The sequence below is a fragment of the Gossypium raimondii genome, chromosome 13 (assembly GCF_025698545.1).
Source record: "Gossypium raimondii isolate GPD5lz chromosome 13, ASM2569854v1, whole genome shotgun sequence".
Lineage (NCBI taxonomy): Eukaryota > Viridiplantae > Streptophyta > Magnoliopsida > Malvales > Malvaceae > Gossypium > Gossypium raimondii.
The window spans coordinates 8,528,880-8,547,164 of NC_068577.1; the positions used below are offsets into that span (position 1 = coordinate 8,528,880).

Consider the following 18,285-nt stretch of genomic DNA (forward strand, 5'->3'; position numbering starts at 1 on the left):
AGAGATTTCCAGAGAGAAGGAAGAGAAAGTTCCTAAAGAGAGAATATTGATTGTATCACGTTTCATTATGATATTTCTCTGATGATGCCGATTGGGATCTCCTTTTTTAGAACTTTTAAAATAATTAGATAGAAATTTTGCTATTTAGGAAGTTAAATTATAATTTTATTATATGTAAACATATAAATTTATAAAATTTAAAGGACTAAATTTTTTTTTTTGAATCCTTATCTGACCCTTCTAAAATAGTTGGATTAAAGCTTAATTAAATTAACTTAATTAACATAAACATAATTTAATTAACTTAATTCAACATTAATCAATCTTAATGGGTTTTGCTATCATCATCAACTATCTCTTACCTACAAAATAGTCTAATAATCATTTTGACCCTTTGGTTAATTACTATTTAAGTCCTCAAGTTTTTGGTCAATTAAAATTCTATAAGGATTAAACTTTTACAATTTAGTCCTTGGGCCTTAATTAACAATTAATTTGATAAAATTACTTGCCCAATCTTCAATATATTTTATATTATCCTCGTAAATATCATATTTAATATTTACAGATTCAATTTAGAAAAATAAAATTTGAAACTACATTTTCCAGTATCACTGAATGTTGGGCAGTTACATTCTTACCGACAATAGGATTGGTAAAAATTTTACGTTTAAATTTTTAATTGACACCAATCTTGATTAAGATCCCTGGACAACTTCTATCCATACCCTTATTTCAAACAAGAATTCAATGAATTATGACCAATAAATTAACACTCTTAGTATTTTTCTTTTATTTACCATGTTCCTTTTATGGCTTATGTTTAAGGTTCGTGATTATTCCTTTCAACAATATTGTCTTTAAGATTTGAACCTTAATTCCCCTTTAAGAATGCAATATGTCGGCGAGAGGATTTGTCACGATTGCCAGCGGAAATATAAGTAAAAGTATTCCCAAACAAAATTTTATATGAAATTAGACATTTTTTTTGATACAACGTCTAAAACTAACTCGTCCCCAACACATGAATAAGAGGGATAAATCGAGCTTGAGTGTGCTGGAACCGATGTTTTCTTGCACTAGTAACAATACCGTTACCAACTGAGACAGTATATGAAATTAGACATCTAAATAAAGGTAATACGTAATTTTAGGATAAAACGAACTTAAGCACGCTTGAACTCATATCCTCCTACATTGGCAACAATACTAATAGCAACTGTATTTTTATTAGGGAATTGCATATTTTGATTAATTATTAAGTGTATTAGGATAAAAATTAAACATAATAATATATATAAATAAATGGAGTGAATGAAAACTAAAAAAATTACCTTAATACAGTTTAAAACAAACGGTAGCACTAACATGTAGCTAAATAATTAATTTTTTATTTGACTTGTTTTTAATAAAAAAACAAACTCAAATGCTATTCTCGTTCTCTCGTGGCTTCACTCTTTTGAAAAATTCAAACCCTAGCCTCTGCAATTTCGACCGATTTTCAGTGATTAGAAACAAAATTATTATCATAATTTTCATGGAAACCAGATCCGCAAAACGAAAGAAGTATTGGTTGGAAGGCGAGAATGGAATCGATAGAATTAGTGATCTCCCAGACGTTGTTCTTCATCAAATTCTTTTTCATTTACCCATCAAATCCATAGCGCAAACCAGCGTGTTATCGAAAAGATGGAGATCGTTGTGGATTTCATTCCCTGATCTTGACTTCACCTCTATTAATCCAATCGGTGTTACTTCAACGAATGCTCCAAATACGAAGCCGAGTATAAAAAATAAAAGATTATTATTATGTCCGCATTCTTTTTCCGTTAAACGACTGGACTTCATTAGCCAGGTATTAGCTCTCCGCGACAAGCAATCCGATCTAAGGATCCTTCGTTTCCGTGCTCCTTTGAGCTTTTCACGTCTAAATGGCTTGATCCGTCTTGCCGTAAGGCAAAATGTGCAGGAATTAGACGTTGAAGTCGCCACCGACGATTACTTTAATTTCCCACGAAGTGTTCTCACCAGTGAATCATTGCGTGTCTTCAAGTTGCGATCTCGATACCCCGGTTTCCGTTTACTACCTCCGTCGGTCATGAAAGGTGGTTTCCAATCCCTCCACACCTTATCTTTATCCCTCGTTATTTTATACGATCAGCCCACACTTTCCGATTTGTTTACGGATTCATCGTTTCCTCGGCTCAAGAAATTGAACCTCGATGCTTGTTTTGGGTTGAAACAGCTTAAGGTTAGTTGCTTGGCACTAGAGGAATTCACGCTTGAAAATTGCTTCCAATTACATGGATTGGATGTTTCGGGGGCTAAATTGAAGACATTGCAAGTTGCGAGCTGTTTCGATGCGTATTGTGATAAGAGTTGGGTGAAGATTAATGCACCGAGCTTGAGAGTCATGGTATGGGAATATAATGCCATCACCGAGAACAGCTCGTTGGAGAACTTGGTATCGGCTCATGAGGCTTCCATTGGTTTCTTTGTGCTTAATGAAGATTTCAGTGTGACGAAGCTTCGGAGTGTGTCCAATCTTTTATCAGCTCTCTCCAGACTCCACACCTTAACGCTTGAAGGCCAATGCGTTGAGGTACATTTTTTTTACTCCTCAATTCATGCATTGCTTTACTTGCCTTTGCTGTTTGTAAAAGTCTTGCAAGGTGGAGAAAATAATATTAAGAAATTTGGAATTCAATTCAATTTAATTATAATGATATTTGTCCATAAAAGTCCTAATGGGATCCATGAATAATGAAATTTTGTCCTTAAAATCCCTTCAATTGCCTTTTGTTTTAATTTTTTTTATTTCAATGCTTTGATAGTTTTTTTTATTTTTCTTTATTATCATTTTAAACATTAAATCACAAAATATAGCAGGTGTTGTCAAGCAGGAATTATATTGCAAATCTAATGCATCCATTCGACCAACTACAATCCCTAGAGCTACAAACTGGCTTCAACAAACACAATCTCCCCGGATTAGCTTATCTCTTCAAGTGCTCTCCTTCATTACACACTCTAATTCTCAAGATCCTCAATGATTATAAGATTGAACGAAGAGTATGTGCCCATATATACATATATATATATTTACATATTATAAACGAAGAGAATGTACCCACAGTTCTTTTTTTTACATTATATATAAGTTGTCATGTTTAAATTTAATTTACTTGGTGATTGCTTTATTTGAACTTATTTTCAGAAATGGAACAAGGACTTGTGGGACATGCCTAGCTCAGAAGAACAATTCTGGGAATCTCAAAGCCAGGCATTGAAACCATTGCTTAACAACCTTAGTGTAGTGAAAATACATGGATTCTTAGAATGTGAGAATGAAGTTAGCCTAGCAAAGTTCTTGTTGAAGCATGGGAAAGCATTACAAGAGATGACATTTTTCTCCGGGCACTGCAACTATAGAGATTCCCTACGACGACAAAAGATTAGGTCACAAATGATGGGGTTTTCCAGGGCATCTTCTAATGCAAAGATTGAGTTTCTCTAAACTTCATTTGCAGAATATTTTTTAATGTAAATTTGCAACATCAATGGTGACAACTTTTATGGTGACTTTCTCTAGATACAATTTTTATGGCGACTTTCTCTAGATACCAGGTTCCTTCCTTAATTACATTTGGTATTAAGTAACTGACACAGTTTCTCAGCCTAGTAAGTTTCTCAGCTTTGGCAAGCTAAAGGGTATATAAGTCTTAAAATTTAAGGAAAATTTTTTTTGAAAAACACATTAATTAATTGTTCGTAAATTACAAATGGTCAAATCTCTGATTCAATTAAGTCTATAAACTCTCTGCTTCAATTAATTAAACTCCCTTGATTTCCTATTCAGTCCGCTCATTCATCCATTCCACCAATTATTCTTATCTTCATCTACCCAGTCAAGGAAATTTCCCTCCTTACTCCGTATACATATTATATATATAAATATATCTCTCAAGACATTACACTTATCACCATATCACACAATACGCCATTGATTACTTAGACAAATCATTTACTCTTTGCATCCAGTGTACACACTTTCATGGTATCATTCATTATTCAGCATGCCCATTTACCCTTTTCTATACACAACCGCTATTCTAGATAACTCAGACACAAACCATTCAAACAAACATTATCAACGATCACCCAAGGGCAAAGTACAAAACTCACCTTGCTTTCTTAATCCTCGACAACATAGCTTGCCCAACACTAGAGACTCTTTTGTCATGTTAGTTAAGCATAACAACCATTTATCGGTTAACTTAAAGTTGTTCAAACATTAAAAACCTAGGGTCCATAATTATATAGAAACTTTAAAGAGTTTTTACTCTAGTTCTTCCTTCAATCCACGAGGATAGAGAGATAAGGGAGTTTATCAGTTTTCCAATTTTCTACTTCCAGACTTCAATTCATGCGACAGCTGCAACATGCAGAGCTTCCTTTAGCTACATCCTCTTCTTCTTCGGAGTGACCGAAGAAGACGATGCTATAGAGAGAAAAATTGGTAAATAGAATTGAGAAGAATTCTGTTTCCACGCACACCTATATATATACTTCATTGGCAAGGCCGCCACAGACTAATACAATCACTCATTTCTAATTATTTTGTCTCCCACTACGGAATTGGCTGGTTTGAAGCTAACTAAACCAAAATTAAAATCCAATTATTCTCAACCAGCCACTGAGGTTTCCAAAAATCTCGGTAGAGTCCGCCAATTTCTGTTTGTATACAATCAACTCCTCAACTCTTCATTAAATTCAAGTTTTTAGGAGAACCGGGTCGAACAAGAAAATATAAAAACGAGTCAAATTTAATGGAAAAACCTGATTTTCTTTAGTAAATTCAAAACCTATATAAAAATATGGTGTTATGGGTGTTGGATTTCTCATTAAAAGAAAAATTCAAATAATCTATACTTACTAATATTTATGATTATTTATTGTTCAATTTAATTAGTGGAGAATTTATAAAAAATCCTTTAACTTTACAAAGCATAAGATTTTGAGAGTAATTTTATTTTTATATGAAATTTAGAAAATATTTGTACGTGAACTCAAAACATCATATTTAATTATTTATTACATAAAAATTTCATCAAAGTCATCACTGAATATAGCTAAATAGTTATATCAATCAACTACTTTTCGTCCGTATTTGATAGGTAAATATATAATTAAAATTGAATGACACAAGACATCAATTTCCGTGGGATTAAAAAAAGCAGACACCAGCTTTGACATTTCATACCATATATTTATTAATTTTCCAGAACGCATGCATTAGGGAATAAGAATAAACTAGTACTCCACCCATTCCCTTTTAAGATTCCTGAATATTTACTTTATTTTTAATGAAGTTAACATGGACTTTACCAGCTGCCCACTCATTTTCCATCAAGAAGAAAGTTTCTTCTGTTTGGACAAAATTTGTGTTCAAGAGAAGATGAGAACAAGTTGTCGGTGGTCAGTTATTAACACCCTTTCTTCCATTTTATCTTGCTACACAATTTTCATACTGTTTTCTGCTCTTCAGGCCTGCTTTGCTAGGGATAATATTACTATTGAAAGCGGGCTTGCAGATGGACAAACTCTTGTTTCAGCTGGAAATAAATTTCAATTGGGGTTCTTTGGTCCATCAAGAGGCTCTAATGTGAAGAGATATGTGGGGATATGGTATGCTTCCAATTCACAAATAGTGGTTTGGGTTGCTAATAGAGACAATCCAATTTTAGATAGGACTGGAGTTTTATCTATTGCAAATGACCAACTGAAGTTATCCGATGAGAAAGGGAAAATTTACTGGTCCACACAGCGTGGAGCTAAGCGTTCGAAACTTGTGGCGAAGCTTAACTATACCGGTAACTTCATTCTACTCGATGAACGGTTGAGGGTCAATCTGTGGGAAAGCTTTACTGAACCAACAGATACGTTTCTTTTCGGTATGAAGATGGACGCAAAGTTTTTATTAACTTCATGGAGCAGTGAAGAAGATCCATCATCAGGGAACTTCATATTTAAGCAAGATCAAGGAGTGGAGCAGCTTGTTGTAATGGAAAAGAGTACCATTCACTGGAAATCAAGTAGGCCAGATGCAGGTAAAATCATTAAATCGGATGAACTGCCTCCTACAATAGTCAACTTCTTGACTTTTAGCCAGAGTAACAACCCAAGAGTTTACCAAGATAAAAGAATGGTAATGACTTTCAATGGAAAATTACAGTATTGGGATTTCGATGCAGACATGAACAGTTGGTCCTCGATATGGTCGGAGCCAAACAATAATTGTAGTGTGTTCAATTTTTGTGGCAACTTTGGCACCTGTAATACCAACAGCGGGTTGCCATGCAAGTGCTTACCGGGTTTCCAACCTAAATTCATGGACAAATGGAAAGCCGGAGAGTTTTCGGACGGTTGCTCCAGAAACCATACATCATCATGTGGCAATTACTTCTTGAGCTTGAAAAGAATGAAAGTAGAAAATTCAGACTCATCGTACGAGGCCAAGGATGAAACAGATTGCAGAGGGGAGTGCCTCAAGAACTGTCAGTGCCAGGCTTATTCATTTGTAGGCCAGAGAGACTACACTACTTCATGCTTGATTTGGTCAGAGGATCTCAAAGATCTTCAGGAGGTTGAAGACGATGGCTACGATCTCAACATACGGGTAGCATTGTCCGATATAGGTACTTTACTCCGTACAAATGAGCAAGAAAAAAACGCAAAAACTGTTGCTAGCTATTTATCTCTAGCCTGATGTTGAAATAGCAGCACTCAAAGAGTACTGTAAAGATTTCATAAGGCAATTTGCAGCAATATGAAGCAAAAGCTTGATTTAACTATATCTATTCTACTTTGCAGAAGCATCAACTAGAAATTGTGAGACTTGCGGCACAAACTCAGTACCTTATCCCCTAAGCACAGGGCCAAAATGTGGTGATCCAATGTACTTCAGTTTCCATTGTAATAACGATACCGGCAAACTAAGCTTCATGGCGCCTAATGGCCGATATAGTGTTGTTGCAGTCAATCCAGATGCGAGAACATTTGTCATCCAAATGAAAGCCGAAGAGGCAAATAATTGCGCAGCTCTGCATGCTTCAGCAAGCAGAATTTTGCAGTTCAATCAATCTTCACCATTCAATGTGACCAGCAGCTGCAGTGGTGAACTTGGCAACTTAACTTCGGATTCTACACTAGAAGGTACGGTTGAAGTAGAAATCAGTTGGAAGCCACCGCTAGAGCCAATGTGTTCTTCATCTGCGGACTGCAAAGATTGGCCACATTCGACTTGCAATGAAAACAAAAATGGACAAAGAAGGTGCCTTTGCAATTCCACCTATCATTGGGATGGCTTGGTTTTAAACTGTACTCGAGGTCAGTGCTAAATTTGATGTATAAAAGTATGGTATCTATAGCAATTACCATCTAACCTGTTCTTGCAGAAGATGGACAGTTGGGAGAGTCTTCCGATAAAAGCAAGCCACTCGCTTTGATCCTAGGAATATCTTTGCCAATTGGGACAGCCTTTTTGTGTGCTGCAGTTTCGATTTATGTGTGGAGAGAAAAGGTGGTAAAGAGGCGAGGTAAGTGTTTAACTTTAACGTAAAACAAACGATGCTTTTGGGATTTAAAAACGCAGTTAGCATTTAACAAAGCTTGCCCAAATGTATGTTTCTTTTGAATTCAGAAAAACAAAGACAAGCTGTTCTTCATATGTATGACACTGAGAAAGGGGTTAAAGAGTTAATAGACTTGACCCCATTCGAGGAAAAAGATCATGGGACGGGCATAGACGTGCCTTTCTTTGATTTTGAAAGCATACTAGCTGCAACAAACAATTTCTCAGAAGAAAACAAACTTGGAAAAGGAGGGTTTGGGCCTGTTTACATGGTATTCACACTTCATTTATTCTTTACTGTTATGTTGCTCGGACTCCTATTTTTCATGAAGTATACATATCAAACACTCACACCCGAGTATAAGTAACTTAGCTTTGATGGTTTTATCATCTTAAAAAGGCTATGAAATGATCACAGGGTAAATTTCCAGGTGGTGAAGAAGTTGCTGTAAAGAGGCTCTCCAGTGTTTCAGGACAGGGCTTGGAGGAATTTAAGAATGAGGTGGTGTTGATTGCTAAACTTCAACATAGGAACCTTGTGAGACTTTTGGGATATTGCATTAGAGGAGAGGAAAAGATTCTTCTCTATGAATATATGCCCAACAAAAGCTTAGACTCTTTGTTATTTGGTAATTAGCCGCTCAAACCTCAACTGTTATCTTTTTTAGTTTATAGGGTGAATGATGGGTTATGGTGTTTGATGAAAAACTTTTAAAGGTGAATCATCAAGTCAGCAATTGGACTGGGCGACACGCTTCAACATCATTTTGGGAATTGCCAGAGGATTGCTTTATCTTCACCAAGATTCCAGGTTGAGAATCATTCACAGGGATTTGAAAACTAGTAACATACTGCTGGATGCAGAGATGAATCCGAAAATATCCGACTTCGGTCTTGCGAGGATGATCCAAGGAAAACAGACCGAAGCAAACACGCTTAGAGTAATTGGCACATAGTAAGTTAACTGCAGAATTTCATGTTTAAAGCAACCAAGATATGTATATATTTCTAACCATAATAATGAGTGTTGTAAAATGCAGTGGATATATGGCGCCAGAATATGCATTAGATGGACTTTTCTCAGTAAAATCCGATGTTTTTAGCTTTGGTATAGTGGTGCTTGAGATCATTAGTGGAAAAAGGAACATGAGATTCTATCAAGTGAAAGATGATGCCCCAAGCCTAGTAGGTTATGTAAGTAGAGATGATTTTAAGATTGGTTTCCTTCTCCATATGGCATTGCCAAGTATTGCAATTTTGAATATTTGGTTGCAGGGATGGAGACTGTGGCAAGAAGGCAAGGCATTGGATTTAATGGACGAGAGAGCAGGGTCAAATTGCAATGAAAGTGAGTTCATTAGATGCGTACATGTTGGGCTGTTATGCATACAGGAAGATCCCAGTGAGCGACCCACAATGGGTGATATTGTTTTAATGCTTAGTGGTACCCAAAGTTCAAAGCTTCCCATACCTAAACAGCCAGCCTACGTTATTAGGAGACCCCTTTCTGCCACAGCTTCTTTGTATAGTAATGCAGAAACTAATACTGAAATCACTTCTTCTATTGAAGAAGGTCGATAGTGAAAGCGCTCGTCATCATTGTTTTTTTGTTTTTCATATGCCGCACCAAGGGGCAGACATAGGCCTCCCCAAATGTCAAAATTGTTTTATAATCTTTTTGAAAATTGTAAGATAATAACTTTATATAATGATAAAATTTATCTTATAAAATTTTGTTCAAAAAGTTTTCTACTTTCATCCCTACCTTTACTGTGCAAAAAATTGGGATTTTGTACATTTGTAAAGTGAAACAATACAATAAGGCCTAAACCTAAGATCAACAAATAGAAAGAGCAACAATACAATAAGGGATAAAGGCATAAAGCTTGAAATCAAAGACCCAAACCAAACCAAACCAAACTAAAACGAAAACAAATCTATTTGCAAACCGATCCATCACAGTTTGCCAAAATAAAGCAAGGGAACGTTACCTAAACAAAATTGAAGGCTTAAAAAATAGGAGGAGCCACTCATACCAATGCGATGGTTCGACCGAAAGCCAAGCCCAAACATTGGAGACAGCAACACTCTTGCTCGGACAAAGACAATAGTTTGCCAAGGAGCACAAGTGAAACCTGAAAAAAAAAAGATAGCAAAGAAACAAGGAAACGAAGCTGTCGAAGGCATTACAAACAAAAGCTGGACACCTCTACTTTCGTCTGCCATAGACCAAGCCACTAAACAAAACCATTGTTGGTGAGGGTGAAGCTGGAAATGTCTCAATTTGCGTTTGTTATAATATTAATATTGCATTTGTTATTATAACAAGAAATAAAACAAGGCAGTAATGTGAAATAAACAAAAAAAAATAAAGAGCTTTATGATATTAAGTTGTTAACACACTTGGTATCTAATATTAGTTTATATTTTCTAATGATTTACGTATCAAGTTTGTTCCTAATTTTTAGTGATTTTTCAGTTGTAATTCAGCCTATGTAAATGTTTCATTATTCATTCAATAAAGTGCATCAGAATTCATATTATTAATGTATTCCAAACTTTTATTTCCTCCTTCTTTCCATCTGTTTAGTTCAACATTGGTATCAGAGTAGTACATTTAACAACATTAGGGATGCATCCTTCACCGATCATAATATCCTAGAGCTCGAAAGCCTCCTTAAGATTTTTCACTTTATTGTTTGCATCTATCATGCTTGTGTATATCACATTATCAGGGCTCAATCCTTGATCGTCCATCTCCTTTAGGAGCACAAGTAACCTTCTTGTATCATGCTGTTTTAGAGTTCCATCAATAAGTATGCCATAACACACGAGATCCATATCAATGCCTCGTGCAACCATCTCACAACAAGCCCTCAATGCGTCCTCTATTTTCCCTTCTTTGCAATAACCATGTAATAGTGCACTACAACACATCTCATTCAACTTACGGTGATCTCTATGAAAACCATCCAGGAACTCTTTGGCTTCCGACACTCTACCAACAGAACAAAGACCACTTATTAAAGATTTATAAATATACGTATCAGGCACAAGACCTTTGTCCACCATTTCGCCAAACAATTCAAAGGCTTTTACCATGTTACCATCCCTGCAGTATCCCTCAATTAGGACATTATATGTCACCTCATTTGGCATAATGTTTCTCTATACCATTTGACCAAACAATCTAATTGCCTCCACCGTCATATTTGCTCGACAAAGAACGGATATAAGAGCAGTATATGTCTAAGTGTTCGGAGTAACTGCCTTCCCTGTCATCTCATGATATAGCCTAAACGCCTTATGCAATTTTCCTTCATTGCAATATCCACTCAACAACGATGTGTAAGTAATCACAGTTGGCTGCAATCTGTTGTTAATCATCTCATCGAAAAAAGACTCTGCTAAACACAAATTCCCTAACTTGTAGTACCTACTGATCAAAGAATTATAGGGATAGATGGGAACTTTCTGATCTTCCTGAAGGGCACAAAAAGATCACTGTAAATGGGTCTATAAAACGAAATTGAAGGAGAATGGGGGCATCGACAAGTATAAAGCACGGTTGGTGGCGAAGGGTTACAAACAAGAATTTGGTGTTGATTACAAAGAAGTCTTTGCTCCTGTTGCAAGGCTTGATACAATTAGAATTGTGATTGCACTGGCTGCTCAAAACTCATGGCCTATGTACCAATTAGATGTGAAGTTGGCCTTTTTTCATGGAGACTTACAAGAACAGGCATTTATTGAAAACCTCCTGGCTATGTTAAATTTGGTGATGAGCACAAAGTTTATAAATTGAAAAAGGCTTTATACAGACTAAAACAAGCACCTAGAGCTTGGTATAGTCGTATTGATGCTTACTTTCAAAGGGAAAGTTTTCAAAAATGTCCATATGAGCATACTCTATATACAAAGTGTGCAGATGAGGGGAAAATGTTTATAGTATGCTTATATGTTGATGATTTAATTTATATGGAAAATGGTAGGGCCATGTTTGAAGATTTTAAAAGGTCAATGATGACTGAGTTTGATATGTCTAATCTTGGAAAGTTGCATTATTTTCTTGGCATAGAAATAGTGCAATCTGTTGATGGAATATTTATTTCTCAAATGAAGTATGTTCGAGAAATTTTAGACAGGTTTTAAATGAGTAATTGCAATCACGTCAACACACCTTTAGATGTTGGATTGAAGCTTACAAAGAATCTTGAAGGTACTCTCTTCAAGCAAATTATAGGGAGTTTGATGTATGTGACAGCAACAAGGCCAGATATCATGTATGCAGTTAGCATTATTAGTAGATGCATGGAGAACCCAAAATAATTACATTTTCTAGCTACAAAGAGGATCTTTCGATACTTTAAAGGTACTTCTGATTTTGGGTTGTTCTACAAAAAGGGAGAAAAGTCAAGCTTGATTGGGTTCACTGACAGCGATTATGCTGGAAATTTAGATGACCGGAAGAGTACTTCAGGTTATGTCTTTATGATGGGTTCGGGTGCAGTCTCATGGTCATAAAAAAAAAAACCAATTGTCACCTTATCAACAACTGAAGCTGAATTTGTAGCTACTACTTCATGTGCTTCTCAAGCCATTTGGCTAAGAAATATTCTTGCTGGATTGCAGTTCAAACAACAAGGAGCAACAACAGTTTGTTGCGACAACAAACCATAAAGTTGTCCAAAAATCCAGTACTACATGGCAGAAGTAAACACATTGACGTGAAGTTTCATTTCCTAAGAGACCTCACAAAAGATGGGGTAATTGACTTCATTTATTGCAGAAGTGAAGATCAGGTTGCTGATGTATTTACCAATCCCCTCAAATTGGCATCATTTGTAAAGTTCAGAAAAATGCTTGGTGTTTGCACTTTGATCGAACTGATCACTTACAATATCAGTTTAAGGGAGGGCATGTTAGAGTTAAATTTGTTAGTTTATTGGTTTGAATAAAGTTATTCATTCAGTCAAAACTTATTGTTGCTAGACTTTAGGAGTATCATATTAGTTGATATTTTCTAGTGATTTATGAATCAGGTTTGTTCCTATTTTTAGTGATTTTTCAGTTGTAATTCAGCCTATATAAAGGTTTCATTATTCATTCAATCAAGTGCATCAGAATTCATATTATCAGAGTATTTCAAACTTCCATTTCCTCCTTCTATCCATCTGGTTAGTTCAACATCTAATAATCCATCTCTACGAAGCCATGGTCCATGCTCCAAAACCCAATCTCTAACTTCTAAATTTGCAAATTGGACAATATAAAGATTCTCTCCTACCATCTTAACCCTTTAAACAAATTATACTCAATGGATGCTATGTTTTAAAATTCAATCGCATATGTTGAATATAGGTATAAATTAGCTTACATGGGTTGAGTATTGATGATACAATTTCGTACATTTGAAAGCCAATTTTTCTTGTCTTGGGCTCTTCCTTCCTCGAAGGAGAATCATCATTCGCTTGCCTAAACCTTTAATAAAAAAATTGAATGTTATTACGTCTTCACATAAGCTTCGATAGTACTTCCTCAATTATGGGAAATGTGAAAGCATTCGATTCTGACTTTAATATTTATACATCAAGTGCTGCTTTGGGAATTATTATGTTACTTACATGGCAAGTTATAGGTTTTATGTTATGAGTGTGTTTATACCTGGACAGCGCTCAAATACATGGACTAGGACTACCAAATTTTGTTTCAAACCTAGTGGCCTGCGTAGTTCCTTCTCGGGAAAGAAAATAGAATAAGAAAGGAATATGAAGGGATGCTCAAAGGAAAGTTGGGTATGGGTAAGGAAAGACAAGCTCTCCATAACCTTTATATTTTATATTCCAATTTTAAATTTATGTTCATACATCTACTGTTTTATATATATATATATATATATATATATATATATATTCTCTCTTCATCTCTATTTGACGAAAATCAAGAATATTAAATTGTTCACATGCATTCTTGATGTGCTTAAGGAATTGGATATTTTAGTGGAACTAGGTATATATATGTTGTTGTTTTACTCACTCAACTTTGAAAATTTTCAGTTTAGATTCTCAAAATTTTGTATTCATTCTTATTTTAATCACCCGTTGTTAAATTGATAATAGAAATAGTGACATAATATATTTTTAATTGGTATAATAACATATTTAGCCCGTAATACTTGCATATTCTATCAAGTTGATCCTAAATCTAAATAATTTAATAATTTAACCCTTCACATTTACAAATTCTATTAATTTGATCCTCAAAGTTCCTAACTGAAGCTTTCACTTTTAGATTTGAGACATTCCACATCTATAAATTTGTAAAACCCCAAAAGAAAAAAAAACTTAATAAAATCTAGCAATAGGTACTAATTAATTTAATAAAATCTAGAATAATTAACATCAAAGTTGCAATTCTTCTTTATGAATGATCTGGCAGACAAAATAAAATCAATTAATAACCAAAATTCTATTTTTTTAGTTCTTCAAGCAGCAAAGAACCTATTTTTGAGGTAAGAATTAAATTGGGTAACCGTTAAATACAAGAAAAAGTAGAAATTTAAATGACCCAGAAACTAAAATTCATGTATAGTTCAATTCTCAATAAAACTCGTAAAGTATGTTATATTTGCACAGTTGGAGAAGTTCTTTTTTTTCTTTTTGGGGTTTTAGAATGCCTTTGTTGTCAAAGCTTTTCTGAAAGTTTTGGCTAGAAAGTGTAAGGATCAAATTGATAGAATTTGTAAATGCGAAGAGTTAAATTTATTGAATTATTTAGAATTAGGGCCAAATTGAATAAATATGTAAGTATTGATGACTAAATGCGTTATTAACCATTTACCCTATTATTACAAAGGCAATTTGCAAGGAAAAAAGAAAGATTCTCATGAATTTTGGTACATTGTCTCGCAAATTATTCTGAAGAAGAAAGTCCTTAAATTGCCCATGAAATCTCACAAAACACCCAATTTTGTCAAGGAAAGGAAGCCACCGACTGCTAATTTTACATGATAAGTTGTAACCAAATTATTTTTTAGCTTCTCCTGTTGAATCTTACTATTCAACCTCATAATTTTTTACAATTATTTTTTTATAAGATATTTTCTTAAATAAACAAAATAATCACATAACATACAGCAATTTCAAAAATAGAATCAAGTGGTAGTGATGGATTATCACTGTTCATCAAATCAAGTTTTGGTTTAATAGTAAAGGTGACGTTTTAGATACTCCAAATCCTGTTTCAATAAATTATATGTGACAAGTTTAATATTTATAATAGTAAGTCAGTAATAAAAAATATAGACATATTTCGATTAAAAAATGCCATAGGCTATAAAGTTAAAATTTAGTTTCTATTTTTTATATTTCAAAATTTAAGTCTAATTATTATATTTTTCATTTTTTGATTAAAAAATAACCTTATAATAAAATAAACTTGAATTTAATAAAATAAAAAATATAAGTTGGGTAATTGTATCTCCAAGTCAAAAGCAGAGAAGGCAAACATTAATAAAAAAGAAAAAGCGGGGGCAACAGCTTCTCCGAAACAGGGGCTGTATTTTCCAGCTCTACAAGAATCAGCTGATCCGCCATAAAGATTTCTTGTTCCTTTGCTGTCATACATAGGGAAAACATGACCCCCTCCTTTCCAAGAAAAAACCTCCTTACCTCATCCATCTTCTCCCTCCTATTTATAAATTCCCCAGTGCATCTCAACATTCATACAAACTTTTAAATTTCTTTGAAAAACATCGTCTATTGTCATTAGGATTCGATGGCAGGGATTGGTAAAACGGCTCCAGATTTCGAGGACTTATTGCCGGCGATGGCGGAGAAGCTGGGGGGAGACGGGCTGATGAGGGAGTTGTGTAATGGGTTCAAGCTGTTGATGGACGAGGAGACAGGGGTGATCACTGCGGCGAGCTTGAAGAGGAACGCTGCCGTGCTGGGGTTGCAAGATTTGAGAGACGATGAGCTGGCGAGCATGGTAAGGGAAGGTGATCTCGACGGCGATGGGGCTCTCAGTGAAATGGAATTTTGTGTGTTGATGTTCAGATTAAGCCCTGGGTTGATGGAAGAGTCCCGATTATTGCTGGAAGAGATGCTTGAAGACCAGCTCAAAACTGCTGGATTCTAACATCGTCTTATGTTGTTTCGACCCTTTTATTACTCATACATGACAATAGGGTACTACAATACTCAATTAATATTTCATTAGAGTTTTTTTTTTCTATTTAATACAATATTTTTTAATACCACCACACATCCTCAAAAGTTGGCTCAAAATTTTAAATTGTTTATGAATTTTATTTTGGGTTAAATATAAAATTTGTATTCAAACTTATCTACTTTTTTTAGATTAGTATTTATGGTTTTTTTTTTTAAATTGATATCCAAATTTTCTTTTCGTCCACTATATTAGTACATGAGACTAACAATATTAAATTTTTACTAGCATGACAACGCTGGGTAATTACGCTCCACCATATGACGTCCTCATGTGCCTCTTTATCTTTTTGTTTTTATTACTTTATTTTATTTTCCCTCTTTACTTTTTTCCTTCCATCAAAAACTCAAAAATTTCCCTAACTTTCTCACCCTCCAATCAATTCTAAATTGAAAAGTTTTATTAATTTATCAAATTGTTGAACCAATACCAAAAAAAAAAAAAATGCAGTCAATTCATTTCACTTGAACAATTTCTATCTATGTTTATTTTTCAGAAAATAACACTAGCCTAATACAAACCAGCCCATTATGTGAAGCCACTCTACAAACAGGAACAAATGATGAGAAACCTTTGGATTGAAGGAATTCGTAGGCAATTTACCCTTAAGGGCCTTTTCTCTCTCATTCATCTTATTCTTTAAGTGAAATCTACCTATATTTACCATAAGCATAAGAGATGCCTCTTAAACTCACGCTTATTTTGCAAAGATACGAAAACGTATGAGCTCATTTCACCTTCTTCGAAGAAGATGTCCAAATCCAATTGGGAAGTATCTCACTGAAAATATACAACAAACTTATCCAAAGGTTGGCTTATTTCTCTAGGCCTAAACCCTCGTCTATTATTTTAAATGGTTCGAACAAGAATGTGAGATTTAGAAAATAGGCTTGGGGAGAAATTTTATCTTAATTTTTAAAAGAGTTAGGCCTTGAAAAAGAAAACAATACAAGAGCCTTCACAAACTATCGACCTTTTTTGATAAAAGAAGTAATTTCAGCATTAATTTCTGCATTACTATATGACGAAGCTGCGACAGAAAGGGGTCTCCTCGTAAGGCAGGCTGGTTGTTTAGGTATGGGAAGCGTTGAACCTTGGATACCACCAAGTATTAAAACAACATCCCCCATGGTGGATCGCTCACTGAGATCTTCCTGCATGCATAATATATCCCAACATTGACACACGTCATAAATTCGGTTCCATTACAACTTGACCCTACTCTCTCGTATGCCCTGCCTTCTTTCCACAGTCTCCATCCCTAAAACTAAATAATCAAAATTGCAATGCTTTGGCAGTGACATAGGGATAAGGAAACTAGTACTTTTTTAAATAATCTCTACTTACATAACCAACTAGGCTTGGGGCATCATCTTCCACCTGATAGAATCTCATGTTTCTTTTTTCCGCTAAGTGCATCATTATGCCAAAGCTAAAAACATTAGATTTTACTGAGAAAAGTCCATCTAATACATATTCTGGCGCCATATATCCATAGCATGTTATAACACTTATTATTATGATTAGAAACATATACAAATTTTAGTCGCTCTAAACATGAAATTCTGCAGTTAACTCACTGTGTTTCAATTACTCTTACTATGTTTGCTTCGGTTTGTTTTCCTTGGTGTTGGAACATTTTCAAATATATATAGTGTTGCAATAGTTGCAAATGAAAAGTTATAAGTAGCTAAAACTCATGTCACATGGTTATTAACCAAAAGTTTTCACTATTTCCAGTGATGAATTATGTCTCTTAAATCTAAAAGTTATGTCACTTGATTATTAACAAATAGTCATAATTATTCAATAGATATTTCCTTGAATAATTGTGTTTATTGCAAAATATACGACTATCCAATTGGGTAGTTATGTCCCTATGAAGAGACACGAAGCATCCTATAAATAGGAGTGAAATTTCATTTGTATGATACACCAAAAAACATAGAAACAAAGTTTCTTTCTATTCTTCCATCATATTTTATATTCCTAGATTTTTCTATACAGAATTATTGCTGAAATTCTTTATAGAAATTAATATCCTTGCTATGCTCCACTATGTGTTTAGTAGACTATTTCTATTAGTGCAAAACGTAAACAACAATTGGGCTCGTTATATCCTCGAGGTTCATTTACCAGTAAATCTTTTGCACGCCATAATATAGGTAGGGTGAATAGAACCTTAAATTGAAGCCTTCGTTAATTTATCATATATTCATTTTTATTCCCACCGTTGAAGCTTTCGTTAATTTCTCATAAATTTATTTTTGTCCCCACACCAACAATTTTAAGGTTCTAATTTTGCAATTTATGATAAATTAAAGAAGGCTTGTCTGTTCACCGCGCATTCACATGCCACTACAAATATGGTACTATAAGGATGGATATTGGCAATTGTGATTGCATCAAGGTTAGTGATTTTG

The 18,285-nt window shown here is 34.5% G+C and overlaps 3 protein-coding genes across 4 annotated transcripts; all 3 read left to right on the forward strand.

The window, feature by feature from the left end:
* The first annotated feature begins 1,537 nt into the window (after window positions 1–1,537).
* On the forward strand, window positions 1,538–3,517 carry LOC105781962 (putative F-box/FBD/LRR-repeat protein At4g03220). Its single transcript, XM_012606474.2, has 3 exons — window positions 1,538–2,602; window positions 2,890–3,072; window positions 3,218–3,517. Exons 1-3 carry the CDS (start codon window positions 1,538–1,540, stop codon window positions 3,515–3,517), a joined length of 1,548 nt encoding a protein of 515 aa, XP_012461928.1.
* A 1,808-nt stretch (window positions 3,518–5,325) lies between these two features.
* LOC105784388 (G-type lectin S-receptor-like serine/threonine-protein kinase At4g03230) lies at window positions 5,326–9,377 on the forward strand. Of its 2 annotated transcripts, none has more exons than XM_052627211.1 (8): window positions 5,326–6,698; window positions 6,874–7,389; window positions 7,461–7,598; window positions 7,703–7,905; window positions 8,052–8,262; window positions 8,351–8,588; window positions 8,674–8,827; window positions 8,909–9,377. In XM_052627211.1, the coding sequence occupies exons 1-8, from the start codon at window positions 5,378–5,380 to the stop codon at window positions 9,212–9,214; spliced, it is 3,087 nt and encodes a 1,028-aa protein (XP_052483171.1). In that variant the 5' UTR covers window positions 5,326–5,377; the 3' UTR covers window positions 9,215–9,377. The 2 variants fall into 2 exon arrangements, with proteins under 2 accessions (XP_052483171.1, XP_012465700.1); XM_012610246.2 differs by having other exon boundaries at window positions 5,327–6,698; window positions 7,458–7,598.
* A 5,813-nt stretch (window positions 9,378–15,190) lies between these two features.
* Window positions 15,191–15,893, forward strand: LOC105784503 (calcium-binding protein KRP1). The gene has a single exon (XM_012610402.2). It carries the CDS (start codon window positions 15,410–15,412, stop codon window positions 15,770–15,772), a length of 363 nt encoding a protein of 120 aa, XP_012465856.1. The 5' UTR covers window positions 15,191–15,409; the 3' UTR covers window positions 15,773–15,893.
* The last annotated feature ends 2,392 nt before the right edge of the window (window positions 15,894–18,285 follow it).

Excerpts from the sequence above, each read along its gene's own strand:
- LOC105781962 (XM_012606474.2), top strand. The coding sequence starts at position 1,538 with ATGGAAACCAGATCCGCAAAACGAAAGAAGTATTGGTTGGAAGGCGAG. Across the intron at positions 2,603-2,889 it reads TTGAAGGCCAATGCGTTGAG|GTGTTGTCAAGCAGGAATTA; the intron begins GTACATTTTTTT and ends AAAATATAGCAG. Across the intron at positions 3,073-3,217 it reads ATTATAAGATTGAACGAAGA|AAATGGAACAAGGACTTGTG; the intron begins GTATGTGCCCAT and ends ACTTATTTTCAG.
- LOC105784388 (XM_012610246.2), top strand. The coding sequence starts at position 5,378 with ATGGACTTTACCAGCTGCCCACTCATTTTCCATCAAGAAGAAAGTTTC. Across the intron at positions 7,599-7,702 it reads AAAGGTGGTAAAGAGGCGAG|AAAAACAAAGACAAGCTGTT; the intron begins GTAAGTGTTTAA and ends TTTTGAATTCAG. Across the intron at positions 7,906-8,051 it reads GGTTTGGGCCTGTTTACATG|GGTAAATTTCCAGGTGGTGA; the intron begins GTATTCACACTT and ends AAATGATCACAG.
- LOC105784503 (XM_012610402.2), top strand. The coding sequence starts at position 15,410 with ATGGCAGGGATTGGTAAAACGGCTCCAGATTTCGAGGACTTATTGCCG.